Raw genomic sequence first — 24635 nt, forward strand, 5'->3', positions numbered from 1 at the left:
TACAACTCGAATAAAAAAATCTATTCTCTAGCTGGCGTTGCGCGTACTTAATTAGAAAACATTTCATCAAGACGAATAAGGTCTATTGGTCGAATATTGGCGGCAAGTCAAGTTAGTCGGTTATCGTGCTGCGACATATGTTAACAGTAAACGTTTGAAACTGTGTTAGGTTTGCTTCAGTTGTTTCAAGTGGACCTTAGGAGAAATAGGGGATCTGGGATGAAAGGAAGAAATGTGGGTAGTTTGGTACGTACTCCTAAACAGCGCAGTTGGCTAGATACATAGATTTATTCATTATCATGCTGGATGGAGTCCAGTAAAAAGGATTCTGCTAAATCGATCTTAACTTGTGCCAATCTTATGTCAAAAGGCACCGATCCAAATGTGTGAATCGCTGAGCCCACAAGCTAAGTATACATATCACATTTCAATTCTTACACTTACATAGACGATAAGATCCCCCCCTTTTTTTTTTTGTTATTTCATTATTTTTTCTAATATTGTACTACTATGTTGTTGTATCGCAGCTACTTCAAAAAATAACGTATTTCACAACTAGAATGAAATTTGTCAAGCTGAGATATTTAAAGGATTATGAAAAGTGCATTGTTACACATCAAAAATATGATCATACTGCTGCGATAGCTCAGCTTGCCATTTGCAATATCAAAATTAAATCACGTACGCTACGAATACTGAAGTCCTAAGCTCTATCCTTGAGAGTTAAATAAGGAAGCAATAAAGAGGGAAAAGCCAGGTGCGTCCTAGGGGGCGCAGAAAAATAAATCTATTTTATTGCATACCTAATGAGCTTTTCACAACACGGCTAATCCCAAGACAAGGTGATAATGTTGACCGGCGCACTCTTGACTGCCTACTTTTGGAAAACATTTTAAACTTTTTCTAAAACTTCGATTTTCCGGATTGAAATTTAATGCTGATCCCAAATCTGGAAAGAAAAATTGATTTCCCGAGCTTGTTTTCGAGCCAGTAATCAATATTTCATAGAAGCCTACGCGCGAGCTTTTGGAGAGAAAAAATTCGCCAGCGGAAGTGATTAGAAGAAAAATAAGTCATAGCAGAGTTTGCCTAATGGTCGTGGGTCGTGGGTACGAAGTCGTGGGTTCCAATTTTTTTTCCAAATTTATCATTTCTTCACTATACTTCCAAATCGAGATCATCGCCAACTATTCCGGTCATGCGCCCGCGTACAAATGCAGCGGTGTCGCTTGAAAGTGTTAGGCGAGTTAAGTCAGATTTTACAAAGAAATGTATAGAGAGTCAAGATAGTTTTCGATTTATAAATTTCTGTGTAAACAGTTTTCCACTTGCCGGGGCGGAAGATCAATATATAACATTAAAGCATTTGATTTTTACCAAACATACTTTAATTTGCTTGGAAAAACCTTTTCGTCTCGATAGTCAGACCCGGGGGGGTACTCCCCTATATTTGCTATACGGGTATGTGCCGCCCTATAGGGTATGGTTTTTCAGCTTTTGGGTCTGGGGTAGGGTATCATTTTTTGACATTTTGTCTGGGATAGGGTATCAATTTAGTCTGGGATAGGGTTAACGATTTGGTCATTTTTGTCTGGCGAAGAGGCTACGCTTTCTGCCGGCACAAAACAATAAAAACATTAGTAAATATTGATTACAATCGCTTGTAAGACCGTATTTTCTGTCTTTTAGTCTGGGATAGGGTGTACAATTCTTAGTTTTAGTCTGGGGTAGGGTATGAAAAATCAAAATTTTAGGTCTGGGATAGGGTCAGGGTTTTGAGGTCCTGGCGGCACACCCCTACCCAAGTTGGGGTGGTAGTACCCACCAACCCCCCCCTCCCCCCCGGTAGTTAGATTTTAACAGCCTTCTTGCCGTATGTGCTTTGTTAAATTCCAAGAAAAGCACAAAAGGTCAAATATTATAAACAACATTTCTCAAAATCAGAGCTAGTTACCTCATTTGCCGGGGTCGATCTTTAAAATACACACATTCTAAATTACTGATGTCGAATCTGTGGTCGATTAAACGAATTTATACTTTTCGTTTTTTTACTTTCAAAAGCTCCGATTTGAGACGAGTATTTGTGAGATCCTTTCTTCAAGAATAGGCACTTTGTGAAGTAAAAGCCTTGAAAATTATTCGGAAAATACGGCATGTTTGGTACCAAAATAAAGCTTGAATCCTCCGCTCTCGTTTGCCATCATTTGTAATAGGATACCTATTAAAGCACAGGAATACCGTAGCAAAAAGTTTTGTTTCTCTAAGTCCGGGCCTGAGAGAGCTTGAGCTTCCCGTAGTTTTTATTTTATACATTATATCCGCTGACTTGCCGAGCGGCGCATGGCCGGAATAGTTGGCGATGTGTGTAGATTTGTTCCTATAAATTCGGTGCAATTGTGGGTTGTGCAAGGTAGTCTGTGTCTATTTGGCCTTTAAATATGGGCAGAAACTAAAGCACGACTTTTAGGGTGCTTTTCAATGCCTTGGTATTACAAAGCACTATTTGACTTTAAATAGAGAATGCGCAGGATTGAAATCAGCGTATATTTCAAGTATTTAGTTCACTAATATGTTGTTCAACGTCAGGCAATTCGGACACAAGGTCTTTAATCAAAAAGGTGTTGACAACTCTCAATTTGTTCAAGTAAACACTTGACGCTGTTTTGGACTGCTGCTTGTCAAGAGCTCTTGCCACTTTAACCAAAACAAAAGACCGACCGAAGACGTCCAAACAGATCTGTTTAGAAGTATACCCGTCTATGAATGGCCTATCGTCTATTAGAATATAGTCATACTCGACCAACTTTAGAGCTCTATATAACATAAAGAAACGAATTAGTTTTCCCTGTTTGTCATTGGTAGTTAAAAGCAAATATTTTGAGTTTTGGCGTGATAATAGAAAACGAGAGGAGAATCTTATCAGATATTTCCATAAACTTTACACCAACAATCAGAAGCAAAAATAGACTATGTGAAAAGCGATCGAATTAGAAGTGTGTTGAGAATGATTCGAAATTCATAAAAACATTTGTAGTGTCCACACACCGTGAGCCATGCAGAGTAAAACATCCCAATCTATGGCATAGCTAGGCTCTTTCCAGTCGCACCCAATACGAAAAGATACTAGATCTCTCGTATACATTAGGACATAAAATTAAGATTTGGTTCCAATAGAACTGAATATAAGGTTTGAGACTGGTGATGAAGATTAAGATGGAGACACGTGTTGGAATCTCCTAAACCGGCGATTATTCATCATTCCATGTAGTTGGTGGACATGATTTTTTAAAGAGCTGCGACTCTATTCGAATTTCTACTTTCCTTATAATTTAGGTATGGACTACCCTGGGGCCCAGAGGTTATTGCATTCTCGCTCCGGCATTTACTGTGCTGTGTTGACGAGTAGTCGCAAGGAGAAATAACCTCTGGGCGCAAGCGTTAATCCTTTGAATCCGCCGAACCAATCAGAGACCTTTATTGTGTTTCCGAGTCAAAATCTGACCCTAGCCTTCTGATTGGCTAACGTGTGATAGAGCGTTTTGATTGGCTAATAAGATCAAACCGGTTTTTCGAGTTTGTGACGTTCTGTGACGTTTAGCCCAGACAACATTATACGAAGAAGTGAATAATATGGCGGACGAGAAAGATAGAGTTTTATTAGAGATTTCAATCGCTTTGGCCGAGACTTTGACAGAGAGAAATTTCCAGAAATAACAAGTCTGAGAGCTTCTGTAGCAAATAATCGAGGAAACTCCATCGACTCTGGTGACAGGGATTCCCAAGACTTTACTTAACTTCTTCGCGAGTGTATCGTCGAAGAAGTAGTGGTTTTACCAGTCGTTTTACCATCAAATAGATTACACTTCCCTCTTCCTAGAACAGCAGGACTGCAGCGGCAAACTCTACAATAATTATCAGGTCTAATAACTTTAGTTTGTGTTTTTTGAATTAATACATTCGCTGATTTCATATTTTCTAAGGACGCACATGGCTAATACTCGGTTGTAAACACCAGTTTGACAGATATCAGCTTACACAGCTAGCGAAAACCGGTTTGACCGACTTTCCAAATAAGGCGATGTCTATCAAACGGCATGGAAGTGAGATTCTCAGTGGATGCGCCCAGAGGTTCCTTTCGCTCCCTCGCGCCTTCGGCGCTCGCTCGTTCAATGTTCTGGGAAAAGCGAATAGAATCTCTGGAGCCCAGGGTAGGTATGGACCCGCAAAATCAAGAAAAAAACATCGTTTTGATTATACTTACATCAAATCGGTTCTTTTCTAAGTTACTGAATATAACTTCTTTGACCTTCTTGGTATTTAAGCCCAACTGATACGCTGCCGCTGCATAAAAGCAGTCCTCATCAACCTTGGAGTCGTAGGTAACGGTAAACCCCGCACTTTCAAGTCGTTTACTCAGGATTTCCATATTAACACAAAGAGAGCTACTAAGGAATAGTGAAACAAGCTTTCTCGCAACGAAACACATAGAACGAGGAGAAACGTAATGCCGAACTAAACGCGAATTTGCTGTCCATCGACTTCACACGTTTGCAGCGCGCGGCTTGTCGCTCCAGTTTCTAGGTAACATCCGGATAAAGTCCATTGAAGACTCCTCGTTTAAGCGAACAAGGTAGACGACTAGTGGTTTTTGTTTGTTCGTTTGTTTTTTCTTCTTTTTTTTTTTCTTCGCTAAATTTATGTTTAAACAGCAAGGCCAATATACTTAAATGAAATGTAAGAAAGTGCTAAAAGGTTTTCCAGGCCCCCAATTTTGGTGTATTTTAAAACACTGTCACGCAAATCAGACATCACTACCTTGCACAACCCACAATTACACCGAATTTATAGGAACAAAGCCACACGATCTTGTTTTGGAAGTATAGTGATAAATTTAAATTTATAAATGATAAATTTGGAAAAAAATTGGAACCCACGACTTCATACCCACGACCCACGACTTCATACCCACGACCCACGACTTCGTACCCACGACCCACGACCCACGACCATTAGGCAAACTCGCCATAATATAACAGTGATTTGCAGACTCTATAATTGCACGAAATACGGCTAGTCAATCATTCCACAATAATACATGGATATTTTCGACAAAAAGACAAAGAGATACATTGTCATATTTGTCATATTTTGTAGTTTTGGTGCTCTTAGAAAATCTAATAAAGTCGAACAAAAATCTATTTTTTCATGTGTTAGAAAAATTGAGGGTTTTGCCCTCTTGAAGCTCAAAACGCGTATGATTCTTCAATAAAATCTTGTAAATTTTTCAGCGCACAGCTTGTAGGTTTTGGAGCGCGCACACATCATGGGCTCAAATCGAACGTTCAAAAGTAGGCATTACCTTAAGTAATCATACGTAGATTATAATTTATAGCGTTCGATATTTTCGCACATCCCACATGGAAGAGTCAAGATAGATTATATAATGCACTGATGAATTTTCAATGTCATACTTTTCAAATCAGGAGTTGGCTATTAGCCGTTTCGAAGTTGAGAAGAAATCTGGGTCGAGTTAGCATCGCAGTGCATTGTGGGGCTGGTTTAGGAAATAAAATAGACATATTCTTCTTTAAAAATTCAAGGTTTAACTATTAGGTCTATTTGATAATTAGAACCGAATTCGGCAAAACAAGACTAAACACTTTGTAGATCGTCCCATCGTAGCGCAAAAAAATACCATATTTTTTTCTTCCTGACGAGTCAATAGCAAAGCTCTACTTTAGATATCTACTAAGAATATATTTCTTGAAAGAAAAGGGGAGTTTTATCGTTATTTTGTACGCTCACCTTTTATTACCAAAAATCTACCCGAATCCGCCATCTTTTTTTACATTCTCGCATAGCTGAAATCCTGTAGAATGCCAGCCACAATGGCCGATTTGATCACATGACCTCTTAGTGCAAGTCGCCTATTGAACTACTGAAACCATCGAACAAATCTTATTAGTAGGTGACAAAATGTAATTGCCCTTGAAAACGGAGATATACAGAATGCAGACCCAATTTCGGTATCTTTCGCCATGGTATGATTATACATACTCGCATTGACTTGTTCGAAGATGATGTTCAAGAAGCATTTACTTATGAAACAAAGAGCAAGGTTGTAATCAACATATTGTCCAAAACCAGTTGACTTTATTTTATGACAATACTTTTATTTCACGTTTACGCACCGTTACCTATATATTCTCCTTTTCGAAAAACTGATATTTTCACATGTGAAAATATCGTTACCATGCTATTAGTTTATTTATAGTACACTCAACAAAATTACTCGACTCTGATTGGTCGAGAGGAGTATAATTATAGCGTTAATTGTACTCCGTAGGAGTACCAATTAAGTCGCTATGGAAACACGGCCAAAGCAATGTCAACAGCGGCAAGTTTGAGCGTAAAAATGGCTGACAGTCGTTTCGCAGTTCTTGATGAAAATGCTATAGAAACGTTAAGAGTAAAAGCGATAAGCATAAACACAAAAAAGTCGCATTTTTTACTGAAATTTTGTTGAGTGAACTATAAACAAAAAATCGAACGATCTTCTCGTACTATTTGGAATTAATAGACACTCGCAATGTTTTGAAAGTTAATTCTTTAATTGCACTCGCCTTTTCCTATACAAATAAAAACGTTTTATAACAATAAAAAGCTTATTAAGTTGATTTTATGGATAATTGTAGTAATAAACAGAATATGATCTTTTCAACACTCGAAGATAAATTTCGTATCTCCGCGCTCCCATGTAATATCCTTTATTTCTTTCATAGCCAAAAACTGTTTCAGTTCTTGGCTAAATAAATCAGTTCTGATTTATGTACAATGTGCTCACGATGGAGCTCAGCAGCACTTCACTTACAATATGTAAGACTAGTCTTAAGCAGTTTTCTAGTCTGTCTTATGCCGTGTTCATTTGTCCATAAAAAGTACTAGGAAATATTTGAAATTTGGATTTTAAGGAAAAACTAAACTTTCAATAAACTTAACATTTTCTTGGATTTTCTGTAGACATATTTTGTTTTCCGAGTACTGAATTAACCAGAAATTCAAAGCGTAAAAATGTTGACAATGCAAAACTTTGTCAAAGAATTTTTGAAGATCAAAACTAGCCCCTGTGTTGATTGGTAATGAGTTGTGTAAATGTGACACAATTCCTAAGTGGGAGAGTATTTAAAGAGGCAGTCTCTGTAAAAGTGGCCCACTGCATTTCGGGTCAGAAAATAGTTTTCCCTCAAACTTTTACCATAGAAAGGTAATTACTAGTAAGTAATGAAAATGACTTTTTTTTCTCGAAATTCATCAAAACTGATTTTTTTACAGCGCATAAATCATGGACCACCGTTTTCACTAAATTTGCATTTATTATAAATTGAAAATTGCCCATATTTAAGTCGTCACTGCTCGCAAAATTTTAAACGCTTGAACAAACTATTATTTTTCCTGACTTTCACATTCATTCTAGTGTCAAAAATAAGCAAAATTTTGAATGTTAAGCAAAAGGGAAAAAAGGTGAAAAATAAGTATTCATACCCATTTGACGGCTTTTTGAAATCACGACAAATCCCCCCTCACTAAAAAGCTTTTTTCTCTCAAGTCCAGAATGGGTTACTTAAGTTTTTTACTTCAATCTACTGATCAAAGGTTGATAAAAGTGGATTCAAAAACAAATTTCGCGCTTTTTATGTATCTTCTTCACAGCAACCTCGGACTTTTTCGTGTTTTTACCAAAATGTCTCATGAAATATGCAAATTAAATACTGAAATAAACTATAACTAATCATTATTACTTGCTTGAATTTTACTATATCCGGTGTTAACACACTAAATATGATCTTATTTTCCATTTTAAACGACTTTGAAGTAAAATCGTCTCCAAAAAATACGTTATGATGGCGTTTGACGCGGTCATGAACTGTTTTAAAGTTTATGCAAATTACTTATTGATAATGTAAACTAATTTTTCTAAATTATATTTTTCAAAACTATATTTCTTCTCTTTTATTGTCTTGAAATAACTTGAAAAATTGTCAGAAAGCATCTATTGTAATATATCTGATCTTCTTAAACAGCCCAAACTAAGGAAAATAGTCAAAATACAAATTATCTACCACGGCGAAATGAACAACTTAGTTCAAAACAAGTGATTTTAATAATACGAAGTCCAAGATTTTAGTTAATTTGGTAAAAATGTCGGAATTCAATTAATTTAGATATGCCCAAGCGAAAAAGGCCCCATAAAATATAATGTTATAATGCGTTTGGCGAGGCATATGAACTGTTTTGAAAAAACTGTATGCAAATTACATACCACTTATTAACCGAGAGTGAGGTCATTACAGGGAAATCTTAGACCGAGGTCTTGACAGTACGGCCCGAGGTCTGAGATTTCCCTGTAATGACTGAACGGACGAGGTTAATAAGTTATTTATTATATGGCCTTTTTTAGTGTTGTATTTTTAATAGATAATATACCTAACTATGAACACCGGAAGTAATTTTCAACATCCGCTTGCGCACGCAAGGTCAAAGTTGAGGTCGTGTTCACTGAGCCAAGCGTTCCTGGCGAATTTATTGAAATTCACAGAGACGGTTTTGTTCAAAGCGAGAACATTTTTGTCTTTATTATGGCAGGATCTAGGAAAATGCGAATACTTTAATTTCACAAAACACAGATACCTGTGTTTACAAGTGTTTGAACTCTTAAAAACTCAAAAATTTAGAAGAAAAATAGACCCAAATTGTCAATGAATTTTGAACACGTGCGGAGAACTGGCAGTGATTTCAGTGAAGTGTTATTCTTCGTCGTCGCTCTCAATAACATAACGTCGCTTTGCACCTTGTTGGATTAACTTAACTGGGCCACTGAAGATCTGGAACTGACATTGAGAGATACTGCTGATATTCGCTCCAGGAAAAACAGCATTTAAAGCTGCTGGGTCGCTTGAATTATTCACAGCGAGCGAATTCGTCGTGTTTAGCAGCAGTAAGGGGGACTCGCGAAATCCGAATCGCTAAGCATCGAATTTCACGGGTATTACCTGCGTTTCAGGCCCCTCTAAATGTATGCGTCGGCAGCAGGTATTACCCACGCGATGATTCCCTTACTGCTGCTGTGTTTGCGAAATCTATGTATTAAGTTAAAATATTTGTGTCGCAAACGAAGGTTAAAATATTTCCTAGATATAGATGGACAACATCGCGCGCATTCAAAACAAAGCTGTACGCAAGCTGCGAACCCAGGTATTGGATCGTTTGGACGCCGACTTCGCCTTCACGACATTTGCAGAGGGAGACACAGAAGAAATTATGGACGAAGAAAGAGCCGAAAGGATAATAGATTTGATGCCGGAAGGTGACTACCGTCTTGAATTAACGTTCATAAAGTATTACGACGGTGAATGGATAATAGAAAGGGGTCGCAATCCTATTTGGGCGTCTGGTAAGCAGAACCTGTTTGTCTTAAACAAGCACACCAGGCCCGGAGCGTTGGTAGGAATAGACATGCTGTTCTACGAAGTTGCTTACCCGGTCACAGTGGTTATCTACGGCGCGTATGAAATCAAAAAGCCGGATGTTGAGAAACTCAAACCAATGCGACATCCCGGCAACTGTGTTGGGAAGCTGGTAAGGGAATTCTTTGAGGATTCCTCTCGTGGTGGTAAGTTAACCCCAAAGAGAAAAGAAGCCATATGAAAATGGGAAAACTCCACCTACAAGGCTGGAGCGACGATAAATAACATCAAGAAGCTAGAAACCCTCTTAGAAAGGCGCATACATGTGAAAGATATCACGGATGGGTACATTTATCCTGGGACGCACAAATACGGGGGCAGAGGCGCGCCTATAGTCATTTACCAGCATAATGGGCATGCCTGGAGAGAGCTAAGATTCCCAAAGAAGAAGGAGACAAAAATCTACAAGGCCTCGCCATTGGCAGAGCTAATACATGAGAATTCCATTTGGTTGATGGATCCCGAAGGAAGTCAGTTTATTACCCAAGATGGTACCCTATACCGTCCGGAGGTAGAGCATCGGCGCATCCAAAGCGCTTGTGAGACCTTAGGTGAAGACTTCTCAGATGAGGTTCTTAGCTCTCGCAGCTTGGACTTTCTAGCCGCGAAAAATAGAAACGGCTGGAGACCAACCCCAAAGGAATTCAAAGAAATATCCAAAGCGTGCGTAGAACATGGTCACGGGGGCCTGTGGAATATGGAGCACGACGAAGACGAATACGTATCCCTAGACATGAAGCACTGCTATCCTGCGTCATTCAAAGGCCTGGGAGATTGTAAGGAGTATTACGACCGCTACGGGCACCCAGACTCTCAGTTCTTTCGCGTAGCTTTGGATGGTAAATACGACGCCCCAGCTACAGGATTTGTTAGACTGACCAGTTGGAAGTTAGCAAAGGGCTTACACCCCATAATCTACGCGTGGTATGGTAAGCATCTGCAGGAAAAAGAATGGATACCCGTACCATTGTTAAAGTTCCTCGAAGAGCGCCAATTGCTAAAATACACAGCGCATGAAGCCATACTCTGTCATAGCGCCTTCACTAAATGGTTACCAGAACACAACCCAACCGCAAGAATCGTCATAGGAAAGTTTACACAGGGCGCTAAGGAGGGCGAGAAACACATGCAAAGACGCCTAATAACAGACGAAGGCGAACTAAGCTTCCTTATCAAGCGTGCCCACGATCAAGGAGCGATGGTCGCCGTGGAGAAATGGGATTACCTCGTAGATGATGAGCTGCATAAATGGAATGCGCTGTGTTATTACCAGGACCATCGACCGCAATATTATCACCTCCGCGCCAGTATGCTCGCATATGCGCACATTAACCTTCTCGCAATGCTCTTGCGGTTTGACAAAGAAGATGTTCCACGCGTAGCCACGGATTCTTTGTACGTTAAGACGAGCGTATTAGAAAAGATGAAAGAATTCTATACAGCCGACGAACTCGCAGAAAGTGGCCAGTGGCGCGTCAAAGATGAAAAAATAAAAGCCTGGAGGGCACGCGTGGAATATCACGGCGAGCATACCCGCGGTTCCACTACGCCGACGGAAGAGCCTCTACCTTCAGTTGCGGACCCAATCTCTTACCAACGATTCTCTTACCTCTACGGTACGGGAGGCAGCGGTAAGACGACGCGTGTGTTAGAACTCTTTCCTAAGATAAAGGTGCTAACTCCAACGCACCGTCTGGAAAGGGAACTCCGCGAAATGGGCCACGACGCACAAACCTACCACAGCTTCTTTCGCTGGAATGGCCAAAAGTAGGTGCCGAAAGCCATCCACGACATACCTCCCGTGATACTTTGGGATGAAATCTGTACCGTGCCCTTAGAAATCCTGCAGGAGTTCGTAGACTTCCTCCGCGGAAAGTGCCAAGTCGTATTTGCCGGGGATCCATGTCAACCACCTCCTATAGCCGGAGAAATACCAAATGAATGGTTAAAAGAAATGGTAGACTATCATGAAGAAATTAACGCAGACTACCGTAGCAAGGACCAAGTGAGGAAATTAAAGGCAGAATTAAGGGGCCTTAGCGACGCCGAACAATCTAAGGTGTTACGAAAAAGAATGCGAGCGAAGTCGTATGAAGACTTCCTGTATTCTTGGCATCCTAAGGATCTGGTGCTAAGTAGTAAGCGCGCAGCACAGTCGCGCATACAAAAAGATCTACTGAGAATACACCAGGAGCGGTTCCCTAGTCATTTGGTGCCCGTTTGTTATAAGCCGCGTGACACTCGCAAAAAAGAGATGTCTTAGTACCAGGCACGGACATCCAACTGCAGAACGCAGTAACGCACGATAAAGTCTGGGTACCCATAGGAAAGGTGGAAAAAATAACCTCCCATCCAGACTGGCGCTTAGGCTATTGCATGACAGTCCACAGCGCGCAAGGGCTTACCATAAAAGAAACCTTATGGATCATAGACCAGCGGCTGTGTTGGAGCAACCTTATCTACACCGCCGTAAGTCGTGTGGAGTATGCCAAACAGTTAAAAAGAGCCTGGGGTCCGCAACTGCGCTACGATAAGACGCCAGAGGACGTAGCCAAAGAGAACATTGTCAAGAAACTCCTTCGCTACAAGCGGCACGACGAAGAAAAAGATATGACGTTCGACCTATGCGTGGACGACGTCTATGAGAAAGGGGCAAGGTGTGCCAAGTGTAACATACCACTACTATGGAGGTTTGACCCAAATGACGATCAGCAGTTCTCCGTGGATCGTATAAATAATAAACGCGGGCATTACAGAGGCAACGTAAGGCTGACATGCCTAGAGTGTAATCGGGCGCGTGGAGCAGCACTACTCTGAGTCTTTGGGGACTATGAGCAGCTCTTCCTTGACGAATCCACGACTTGGGCCATTTAGGTAATACAACACGGGTTGCCCTTCCTTGGTGACGGACTTCAAAATCTCATACGTTTCCAGGGACCAGTTAGGATCCGTGGCTCTCTTACTGCCACCTTCGAGTTCCCCCGGCTGATAGAGGTATCTGACCACTATGTCGCGGGGGAGCTTTTTTTCCTTCAGTCCGACCGCCCTCGAACTTCTGACGTAGGACTTGTGTTCCACGTGTTTCTTTTTCATAGCATCCTTGGGTCTCATTCCCGTAGCCCTGGCCGCCTCGTTATTTAAAGCCGCGACGACCTGGGGGAGCCTCTGAGTCCATTCCCTGTTGCGTTTGGAGGGATCTTCCAGCTCTTTCCGATACTGGTACCCAAAGAGACGCTCGGCCAAGGTCTTATTGAATCTTTCAACAATGCTCTGACCCCTGTGGTACTCTGCTTCGGCTCTCCTAATCTTAGTGCTGTGGTCTTTCAGGGTCTTGGTAACCACGCCCATGAACTCTGTTCCCGCATCCACTTGCAGCAGCTTGGGCCATTTCAAGACGCGCTTATAAATCCTACCTAGGGCTTCTGCGACTTCCCCAGAATCCTTGCTGGTTATGGGTTCGGCGTCCTTATATCTGCTTGCGATATCAACTACGGTCAAAGCGTACTTATAGGTCTTTCTTCTCACCTTGTCGTGCGGTAAGAAAAGCAAATCTGCCTGATGGACTTCGTTGGGGGCATTTACGGTAAAGCTGGGCCTGGGAATGTACTTGGGCACGGGAAGATAGACCTGCCAGAGGGTTTGTTTTTTTAACCAGTTCTTGGCCGTTTCTTCTGATACCCTGGCCGCGGCTGCAAGTTTCTTAATAGCTGACGCTATAGCCTTCGGGCCCATAGTAAATCCTCTTAAGTTTGTCCTCTACGCGACCCATTATATGAATTCCAAAACAAGATTGATCTTACGTCCGTTAAAATCCACCGTCTTTCCGTCCACTTTAATGGTGATGCTTATGCTTTCTACCAAATTAGACAGATCATAGCACAAAGAAATGGGAGTGTATTCTACCAGGTCAAATGGATTACCTTTGGGCAGAAACTTGGACATAAGAGAAGACTTTTTCCCATTGTTGTAACTATGGACTAAATCGCAATAGACTTCGTAAGAGGATGCGACTTTCCATTTCACGGGTATGGCCGTGTTGGTAATCGTCTTGCCCGAGGCAATAATAAAGATCCCAATGGGTCAAACTTTCCAAAAGTTACTGAATAGTTTGGCATATTATGTTTGAGGGTCATTTCGTGTGGTAATCCCGTGGTGAGAGTATAACCGCGCTTGGCGAGCTCCTTAGCAAGGGTGATTGGCGTGTAATGTCCATCGGGCAGCATTACGCCTTGATAATTGCCGCTGCCTTTATGCTCAGTGACCAAGGCATTGACTAAATTATACCAAGAATTGTACAAAGAGCAACTTATGAGCCTAACCTTATGGGCTTTGATGGGAGGATTTAAATACGTGGTAAAGTCATTCTTGTCGCTTTCCAAAAAGACGATCATATATTAGACTAAATACGACAAAGCCGCGCCTCCTGCCAGCCCTGCAACTCCTACAAATACCAGCTCATTGTCTTTTTGTTTCTTAGAAGGTTGGTAGTAATTCTTAAACTGAGGCCTTTTTAACCCCGTCGATGCCGCGGGGTGTGCTTGCGCATAAAGTTTAAAGGCGTAGTCTGTGTTTTCAAAGTTCTTATCCGCCTGCATCTTGTCTTGGTAATTCTTGTCTAACCAATCCCTGTACGCTTGTCTTTTTTCATTCCAAGCCGCCACTTCCCTTTGATACTTTTCCAGCGCTAAGTCGTGTCTCTTCCTTTCGGCTTCGAGACTACTTCCGCCAGTTACCGCTTTTTCTATGTACTTACCCGCGTAACTAGCACCAGTGAATGCTAAAGCAGCAATTATTGCGCCTCCCAACGCATCCATTATACATTAGGGATGTACTTTTCCTTCCGCAGGTAATCCTTTACCATGATAGCCCCGCCTACGGCAGCGGTCATCTTAGCGAAGTTAGCGAAGCTCTTGCTTGGGTCTTCAGTAAAGTCTTCTTTGAGCACCTTTTTACCTACCCAACCAATACCCGCAACGATGGAAGTAATGATAGCTGCCTCTTCAACAGTTTTCAATAACGCGGTTGACATTATATTACAAAGCGAGAAGGTTATTCCATCACGGGTATTTTGTTTCTCTTAGGAGGCTCCTGCGTCACATGTACGGGTTCTACTTTTGGCTTCGTAGCCCGCCATTGTAAGTAGAGGCTGCCTGCTGCCAAAATGACTCTTAACGCGCCGATGACGTACCCAGGATTAATGAAGGATTCCTCTTCTTTCTCTTCCTCTTTTTCCTCTTTCTTGGCTTTGTTCTTCCTGTTCATCTCTGCGAGCTTCTTACCGGCAGCAACTCTGCCTGGAGATTTAGCCTTGGTGATGTGTTGCTCCTCCCGAGGTTGCTCTACCTTCGACTCTGGTTCACTCATTTATACTAAGGACTTGAAGGACTTGACCAAGTAACTTAAGATGACCTGGGTAAGTACTTGGGAATGACTTAACTAAGTACTTGAGGCGACCTGAGTAACTCCCGCGGATGACTTAACTAGGTACTTGACTAGGTTCTTTGTCGACCTCGGCAAGTGCCGCCTCGAATACCCTTTCGACTTCTCTGTCCTTCTTAAAGTCCTTCCAAGACACCAGTACCTCCTTCAGGTCGACGTGCTGAGCTACGTGAAGTGCCGCAGAGGCGACCGCCATTAACTTACCGCACTTCAAAGACAACCACCCACAGGTTATCTTAAGTTCTTGGGCGATGATATAGTCCTCGCTTATGTCCTTCTGTAGTTGCTCCACGTCGTCTATGGGCAGCGCAAGTCCGAGAAGCTTGGTGGCAAGTCGGATGGCGGAGTCTGCTACGGCGTCCGTGGTCTTACTTGCAAGGGCGGCCTCGTACCTCTTATGGAACTTCTTAACTTCCTCTTCTGACAACTTATTAACTTGCTCATGGGTAAGTTCCTTGCCTATCATTTTCTTACACTTCCCAGATGACACCAGGATGTTAAGTTGTTCCTTAAGGTTACTTTCATCTAGCTGTGTGGGGACTTCATCTATCAACTGCTCAATCTCCATATACATTAGGAATCAAAGATTCCAACCGTGTAGGGAAACCTCAAAGAGAAGATCATTTTGGAATGTTGGTGCGTCTTTAGATGCCGCATGTATTCGTGTAACTGTTCCTTGGATATCTCGCCGCCGTAGTCGCTTAAGATGGTTTCCAGATCAGACTTGCTCGGAGTATAAAATACTACGAGAGATCCTATGTTTTCCCTAAAGGGCTTAGAGACGCTGGTAAGCTGCTGCGAGAGCAACCAAACGCTAATATTGTCATGCCTGCCGCTAAATGCGAATTTAACGAGCTCGGAAGTGCGTCTTTTTACGTCGTCCCCGCAGGCGATGTCATCTAATATGAGCAAGGTTTGCGTATCCTTAGGGAATTGTTTGTGCCAGAACTTAAGATGTCCAGATAACTCGTTAGGGTCTAAGATATCTACGAAGAAGTCGTCATCTTTCGCGCCTACGCCCGTCCAGGTGCGGTTATTCACGTAGGTGGGGCAAAGTAGCACGATATAGTCAAATCGGTATCTAAAGGGTCCTAATAGCTGCTCTACCACGAACTGGGTCTTTCCGCAGCCGGTGGGTCCTACTATCAGAGCGTTACAAGGCATGTGATCTGGGTTCATTATATTTTAGAAAATCACAGGGATTTTCACTAGTTGCCTTTTCTAGAAGGCAATTTATTGCCTGATATATATGGAGCCCGTGGAAGCAGTCAAAGCAATGGTTAACGTCGTCAAAGAAAAGTCAGACCTAGGGAGGACGGTCGAAATGCAAAGGGAGGAGATAGACCGGCTAAATGAACGCGTAAAGGAGCTATATGAGGAAATGTGCGGTCTGAAGCGCGCAGAACGGTTTGGCGCGCTGGTAACGATGGCAACGTGGGCCAAGGAGTCGGTCGTGGACTTTATGAGATATCCCATGTAGAATGTTAAGATGCGGTTAAATTATTGTTAAGGAAGGTCGGAAACTCCTTCAAAAGATGCCTCAGAATGTTAAATAGGGGTTAAAATATTGTTAAGGTTACCACCAAACTTCTCCAAAAGATGCCTCGGAATGTTAATATGTGGTTAAGACTTTGTTAAGGCAGGTCGGAAACTATATCAGAAACCCCCTCAGAATGTTAAGATATGGTTAAATTATTGTTAAGAGGCAGTTGAATATGTGTTTCTCTTCTCTTACACATCCACATCTCTCACATTGCTGCCTCCAGTATTCCCTGCTAGTCCATGGGTCACCTTATAACTCGTCAAAACGGGGTATCGTTCTGCTGATCTTCCTAAAGTAGTCTATTCGATTCCTTAGGTAATCATTCTTATGCTTACAACGGCCCATCAAATCCCCGCACTGGTAACAATCCACTCCTTCAAGGTTGTACTTCTCTGAAAGGTATCGATATGCTCTTTCGTGTCTTTTTTTATGCGTCTGAAGACGTTGGCGGCTATTAAGAACCTTATCACAGTAACTACACTGCGTAGTTCTACGGCAAACCCCTTTCTTGACATGTTGCTGCAGCTTTTGAAGAGTGCTGAACTCCCTATTACAGTCATTGCAGGCCTTACTAATTGGCTTCTTTGTGCAAACTCCATGCCAAACATGGTATTGCAGTCTTTGTTTGGTACTAAATACCTTCTTACATTTCAAGCAGTCCATATATACTTAACAATATTTTAACCTCCATTTAACATTCTGAGGCATCTTTTGGAGGAGTTTCCGACCTGCCTTAACAATAACTTAACCATATCTTAACATTCTGAGGGGGTTTCTGATATAGTTTCCAACCTTCCTTAACAATACTTTAACCACATCTTAACATTCTGAGGGGCGGTTCCAACTTTAAGTATATATGGACTGCATTACGTGCGAACTCCCTGCTGACTGCGTTAAAAAAGAGTCGCCGACCCTCATTGTCGACGAACCCCACTTAAACGACGCTTTAGACGCGCCTAACCACATAGGACCGAAGGAAGGATGCACTTTGCGACGTCAAAGGCCCAGCGGCCATCCTTCTTACCATACGACCTCAGATGCGTAAACTCCTGTCCTTCGATGACGTAACGAACGCGATCTGGCGCCCACAGGCTGTACGTGACATCCTCATGCGCCAATAACAACCGTAGCCTGTCTTCAAAGGCTACGTAGTTTTTTATTTCGTAGGTAACGCCCTCCTTTAAGTCTCGCCAGTGTATCTGCCTCACAGCATTAAACGCCATATATTCTATGAAATATCTTTAAGTGCGTCTTTAAAGTGTCTGTGTTCCTAAAGCGCCTACAAGCCTACAAGGCAGGCGAATTCCTCGCGCATACTCCGCGATGGCTCTGCAGATGCTGTCGTAGTCGTTGCTTATCAGCACTTTAAATCCATTTTCCTCGTAGCCGTCTAAGAGGCGACGTTGGTCCTCAGACAATACCCCATTGCCTTTCGGGGTCTTCAGCTCGATGCAGAAACCGTTGTACCGCACATGCGCATTAAGGATGAGCAGATCAGGCTGGCCGCGTTGGTAGCCCTTTTGCCAGCACTTTATGCGCTTGCCGTCCGAATCCTGCAGTTCGCCTAGACCAGGGGTCACGAGCATTTGGGGGTAGAACCTGCGAATGTAATTTACCACCTTTTTATGTAAGTCAAACTCATTCTCAATCTTAAATACCAATTTGTTGGGGCCGTCAAAGCGCCGCTCTATCTCGTACTTGCCGGTCTTCCATAATGCGGGAAGGACTTCCTCAAAGACCCAATCCTGAAACTCCACGGCTTTTGGCAGCCTGGAGCTGAATATCAATTGATACAAGCCGGGCTCGGAGATAAACACGGAATGTGGGTGGATAGTAGAAGGGGAACGGTTTGGGACCCCTTGCACGTCAGCCCATCTTTTCTGGTACTTCTCAGAAACATGGTCTCTAATAGCCTTCTTGGTGTTCTCATAATCCAACGCAGCCGCCACTTCCTTCGCTTTAAAGTACAAAGTTTCGCCTTGCACTATGCATTGCAGTTTGGTGTTGTTGTTTTCAAAGACGCGTAACATGGTATATTAGACACATATTTTATCTTTTTGAATGGCTGAGGCAACGAAGTTGTTAATATGCAACGCTCTTTAGCTGATTCATTTCTACGCTTAGCTGCGCGTCCGACACCACGAAGACGTAGCAGTTTATCTTGTCGCCGTCGCCCGCGGAGGCATTCTTTGTGCGCTTGATCTCCAAAGTAATACCGTCTTGGGTGTTTACCAGCCGCAAACCCTGACCGTGCATAGATTCATCGTTGGTAGTGCGCATGTCGATCCACAGCGCATACTTATCATTAAAGAATTCCTCAGGGCTAATTTGGTCGCCAAACTTGCGCATGGCCTCTCTGTACACGTCTGCGGGCTTTATTCCCTGGGAGTAGACCTTGTTTGGAACGCCGCTGACATTTATCCCCACGTTAGTAATGTTGGGGTTAAAGAACGCTTCGGAGTCGCGCTTACCGGCCTCGTAGGGCTTAGCAAACACCAGCAATAACCCCGTGAGACTTCTTCGGGGGAGGTTAATACTTTGATTGATAACCTCGTCCCACTTGTCCAAGAAGCTGAACGTCTTATACATCACCACGTGGTCGTAAAGGAATGCCTTTCCGGCGCTATATTCCATGCCAGCACTACGGGCCAGCTCTTCGCTGTACACCGTTTCGTACTGCAGCTCTAAGTTAGTGATAGAATAGGGATGAATACTTCCAGTAAGTGCCGCCTGTGATGTGTCCATCTGTAGGATGTTTGTGGTATCTGCTAGGGTCACTTCAAACTGTAACTCAGATAGCTGCCTTGGGTAGTATGCACCGTGATTCGTAATCACTTCAAAGTCTAGTGGTATGACATACTTAATACCATAGGCGGTCTTTACCCTCGTCGCGTCTGCTACTGCGGTAGAAAAGTATAAATAATTCGTTCCTACTTTTGGCAACGATTGCTTCTCCGTTGCACCGTGTAGACACTCTTTGCAACTTGTCTCGCAACCTTTAGTCCGTGCTGGGTTTCGTTTTTGCGTTTTTGAACTTTGCGAAATTTGTCCCAATACAGGGATATCTCTATTAAGTGATCTATTGATGGTTTTCAACCATTCCCAAGAGAATTAAATGACAAAGGACACGGCGGCCATGCTGGAGGATATAACAAAAGAATTCATTGACAATTCTTTTGTTCCTCCAACAATTCTTTTGTTTCTCCAACATGGTTGCCGTGAAAAGCATCTATATATTATCGAAAATTTCAACCTAACAAAGAGAGACTTCGACACGGTCTTTTTTTAGCATTTTTAGCTCTGCCAGTAAATCAAATTTCAAATATGGAGCATTTTTAATTCGAACCCTAATAACAAAACGTTTGGTATATTCAATGTCAAAAAAATCTAGCGTTGTCTTGTAGGTTGGTGTCATAATATTCATGGATAGTAATATTCTCTGAACATGGGCTCTAAGGCTGCGTTCAAAATGTATGGCAGAGGGGGGAGGGTGGATAAGGAAATGTTGTTAGGAAAAAGGGGCAAATTTTTATCAGAAAAATGGGGGGATGCACAATTTTTGGAAGAAGCTACAAGCCTTGCTTAGGGGTGATCGTATATTTTTGCATGACTTTAAGGGAGGTGTTAAGAATTATTCTGGACATTTCAAAGTTGAAGAATCGTCTATTTAATGTAATATGGCGAACAATTTGAATAACTATTGTTCTGGACCTAGCCTCGCGTTAGCGATGAAATAAATACAAAAGCGTGTAAAACATGTAAGACATGTAAGAACAGTAATTATTCAAATTGGTATATATTTTGTTTATCTGTTGAAAGCCTTCAAGGTCTGAGTCAGGCTGATCATGATTGAAATGATTAATTTAGTAGAGAAAAAATGAATAACGAGAGCTTATAGAGAAAGAACTTGGAAAAAAATTGAGTTGCAGAAGAGATAGGATTTTTATAGGATGCTTAAATCATGTGATAATAGGATATTTATTCTGAGGTTTTAAACTCAACCATTTTAGTATGATTACCCAGTTGAGTCTATTCTATTCACCTGGGTCCGGTTGTAAAGAGTGTGGATATTGGTATTCGACGCGGGTGGACAAATCCTTATCCAGTGGATAAATTGATGCTGTTGTCCAATAAGATTTATCCACCGCATAGCGGTATCCACCCTTCGTACAACCGGGCCCTACCGAGAAACACCTGCTATCATATTTATATCTCAATCGTTACTAAAAATACATACATGCATGAATTAGAACACGATTCTGCTATGGGGTAGAATTAGAGGTGTTAATAAGGAACTTGACTTTGAACTACTACTTAATAACACAAGTACAATCGCTACTAAAACTACATACATGCATTAATTAGAACACAATTCTGCTACGCGGTAAAATTAGAAGTGTTAATGAGGAGCTTGCCTTTGAACTACTGCTTAATAACATACATAAAATACAAATGATAGGGCGAGAAACCAGTGCTAGCTGAATATTATATTTGTAACGTTTTGATGTTTATTTGCCTCACAGATGCCTGTTATCACAGTACTGGACTTTACTCGGGAAATCCGGGAATATGAAAAACTAGTTCATAAGGACATGGTTAAACAAGAGTGTCAATCAAAATGCAGCCAGACGTATTCTTCACCATTCAAGAAGATTTCATTCAATTCCAGACCAAAAGCACTTGAAAAGGAAAATACTAGTTTGCCGAAGGGAGACGAGATGGAAAAAAAGAATCACAATCCAAAGAAACAAAGACTGGGCATCAAAACCTGTGAAGCTCGCTATTCGAGTAGGAGTTGTGTTACGATAAACTCTTCAGAAAGGAAGGCTGTGAAATGTGGGGCATATAATGACGCAAGAAAACGGCCAAGCAAAGCAGGTGTCATGAAGAATGGGAATGAGGAAATGGCGGGAGTAACAAAGTCATTTATTATTATCTCTAACGGCGATGGCTCGAAATACAGTGTTATCAAAAAGAAATAAAAACAAGCGTCAAAACTGAAGACAAAAATGTGTGTGGGAAATATTCTCGTTTATGACAAAGTGTACTCGACTTAGCACGTGTTTGTACCAAGCAGAGATAACAGCTACTAATAGTTCCATCTATATATTTGGCCATCTTTTCGAGTCAAATCTCTAAAACATTTATATAATATATCGTCATAATAGCGTAATTAATATGTGAGAATCATAACGAGGATTCTCCAAACTTACTAATTTTGTGTTAATTTTTCTACTTTTCAAATGGTTGCCTTTTTAGCTTTTCCATGTCCACGGACTGGTCTAGTGAACTACGACTAAGCGCCCAATTGTAAACGTTGTGAAAAAGTATGGTTAAATAAAAAATATATTTATATTTGCAAATTACAATTAAGAGGAAATTTTTTTCAATAACGAGCAATAATGACAAAAAGCGCCAAAAACTAGACTTTCGTATGAGTTTTGATCCCAATTTTCGTTTTGGGTTAACACTCAAAACCTTTTTTAAATAGTTAGAAACTGATGTACTATGATAAAATGCTTGTTTGAAGCGGTAATTTTCAATTGTACAAAGATAATTTGTTGCTTTCGTGTTAGAATGTAGCTTTGTCAGGCTTTTTTATAGAAAATATATGGGAAATAAGCAAATGAAGGCCTAAACCTCATTTTCGATTAGACATTTCCGATTTAGCGGCATAGGGAAAGTATATTCCGCATTCTATAATCCGACCGGAATAGCATAAATTAAAAAGAGCTATCATTATTTTATTTCAGATTTAACCAATAGAATTTTCAAAACTCCTTATCTTACTGTTTTCTCAGCTAGTACAATGTATTATTAGGTAAATAATAACTGAGAAAGAAAGTTTGTAACTATTGTTACTGACGTTACTCCTTCGTCTTACTACTATGGTCCATACGAAGAACTAATGTCCCAAACATCATATACTTATGAACTTTATTATACACCTGTTGTGTTCAACGCACCAAAACAGTCACAACTGACTAGTAAGCGCTAGTAGTATCAACATATCTTGAGATATGTTTACAGTATTAAGCTAGGAATTTTTCTGCTCCGCTCACTAATATAAACATGTGTTACGCCAGTTTGTTTTACTTTTCCGAAAAGTATATCAAAAAGAACATATATAACATTACAGTGTTTTTAGAATTCTTTTCCTTCTATTAGGAAGAGCACCACAAGTTGCTATTACAAAGGGTTGAAATGGCCTCATGTGTCGAAAAATATCCGAGGTCGCTGAGTAAAATTTCAGGAATCCAATGGCGTGCTCTACGCGGATACGAAGCGACCTTAGCGCTCTGTTGGCATTCTGTTGTCGTCTGTTGTAAGCAATACGCCTTGGAGTGATAAGAGGTGGGGCGTTAGCGTATTCCCCATCAGCTAGCAGCCTTGCTCGTCGTGGTAGATTCCTTCTTCTTCCATGGCCTATAGCAGGAAGTCGTCTGTATGACTCCGCATCGTTCATATGCCCCGGAAATCTGCAAGACGTTTGTTTACTATGAATAAGTGTAGTACTAAATTTTGCTTATGTTTGTGTTTGTTTATATATGCAGTAAAATAGCAGCTAGATCGAAATACTTAAGCACAACATGACAACGCTACTATATAGCAAACTTACCCAGCTACAAGGAGTACTACCAAATCATCTGCGTCAACAATTAGTTGTGTACTCATAAAATGATACTTTTTGTCACCTCTATAAGTCAAGATTACAAGCTCTTCTTCTACCTGTAGTTGGCACCCGAGGTGTGTGTCTTGGACTGGTAACTTCTATACCAATTCTTCGTACAATAGCATCAAAGGATTCTGGTGTTTCCCCGGTCATGTACCAAAAGATGTGTGGATGTCTTCGTACTAAACAATAAACAACTCTACCACTGTTACGATGGTTAAGCAGCTGATTGCCAAAAAGTCGGGCTAGGAGATTAGCTCCCGTTGGTGCCGTAGAGACAAGCGCAACGAGTGTGATGAGCAGGTTCCCTATTACATGCATAGGAAATAAAGGGACCAACCAAGTTGTGGTCTTTGAAGACTCAAAGGCTGCAAAGATAGACAGCAGGGTTACTACAATAAACATTGGGAAAGGTGGGACATCCATTGTTGACTGACGCGAACAGATAGTGTATTAAACATATATGCAAATTTTTCGTTCGCAATCACGAAACCAAACAAAAATATTTAAAAAAACATTACGACCAGTGCACGTGTGCACGTGCCTATGTATGCAAATTTTTAGGGCTCTTTTCACTTTTCTTAATCCTGTGAGAAAGGCGCGATGGACAACAACAAGCAAAGAAAACCAAGGAAAAACTACACTTAAGTCGAAGATACTCTTCTTCTTCAAGCTGTGCAAGCATGCGGAAGAGAGTGGAAAAGTGTTTTGAGTTTTATGAGAAGGCATGTTGAGGTATTGGGAGAAGCAGGTGATCAGTATTTGGCTGAAGGAAATTCCAACAAAGTGTTGCAGGAGCGATTAAAGAAGAGAGCTACTAAACTGGGTAACAACGCTCTTCCTTCAAGGTAAGGATGCTGTTGACCAAAGAAGAAAGGACTCTCAATAACGGTATTATATGGAGTGTGATGATTCTTTTATTTCCTGGTAGGAATGCCAGTGAAGCAAACACGTCAAATAAAATAATTGATGAAGAACACTCGTCCGCATCCAGTGTGGAAGAAACTTGTAATAAAAATACTGAAGAAGTTGAAGACATTTGCAGAGCTATCAATGACCGCGAAACAAAGTATGTGTTAGATGCAGAAAAGAACGAACCAAATGACGACCCTGCTGACATCCTTACACAAATCAAGAAAACAAGAGAAAGCGAGAGGATGGAAGACAGGTAATTTATAAGCAGACAGAATTACTTTGAACGTTGCTCATACCTATTTTATAATAAAACCTCGTTAATTTTGCTATTATCCTTTAAGGAAAGGACCTCTCAATGAAAGCTCAAAGTCAAGTAAAAAGCTGAAGTCATCTAGGAACTCCCAGGTCACCAGAGAGAAAAAACTGGACAGCTTACTCGAAGCAATCCCCCCCCCCCCCCCCGTTCTTGATGCGGCCCAAAGTGCTGCACGAGAGCACCAGAAAGCATTAAAAAACTGGAGGGCAGTCCATGGTCTTGACG

The 24635-nt window shown here is 41.4% G+C and overlaps 1 protein-coding gene across 1 annotated transcript; it reads left to right on the forward strand.

Moving 5' to 3' along the window:
* Positions 1-170: 170 nt before the first annotated feature.
* Positions 171-21828, forward strand: LOC148906376 (uncharacterized). The gene is made up of 2 exons (XM_089037376.1): positions 171-246; positions 21030-21828. The coding sequence occupies exons 1-2, from the start codon at positions 220-222 to the stop codon at positions 21486-21488; spliced, it is 486 nt and encodes a 161-aa protein (XP_088893502.1). The 5' UTR covers positions 171-219; the 3' UTR covers positions 21489-21828.
* The last annotated feature ends 2807 nt before the right edge of the window (positions 21829-24635 follow it).

Source organism: Actinia tenebrosa, unplaced genomic scaffold, assembly GCF_029948245.1.
Source record: "Actinia tenebrosa isolate PJP-AT-01 unplaced genomic scaffold, QUT_ActTen_1.0 PGA_scaffold5__44_contigs__length_20552954, whole genome shotgun sequence".
NCBI classification, from domain to species: Eukaryota; Metazoa; Cnidaria; class Anthozoa; order Actiniaria; family Actiniidae; genus Actinia; species Actinia tenebrosa.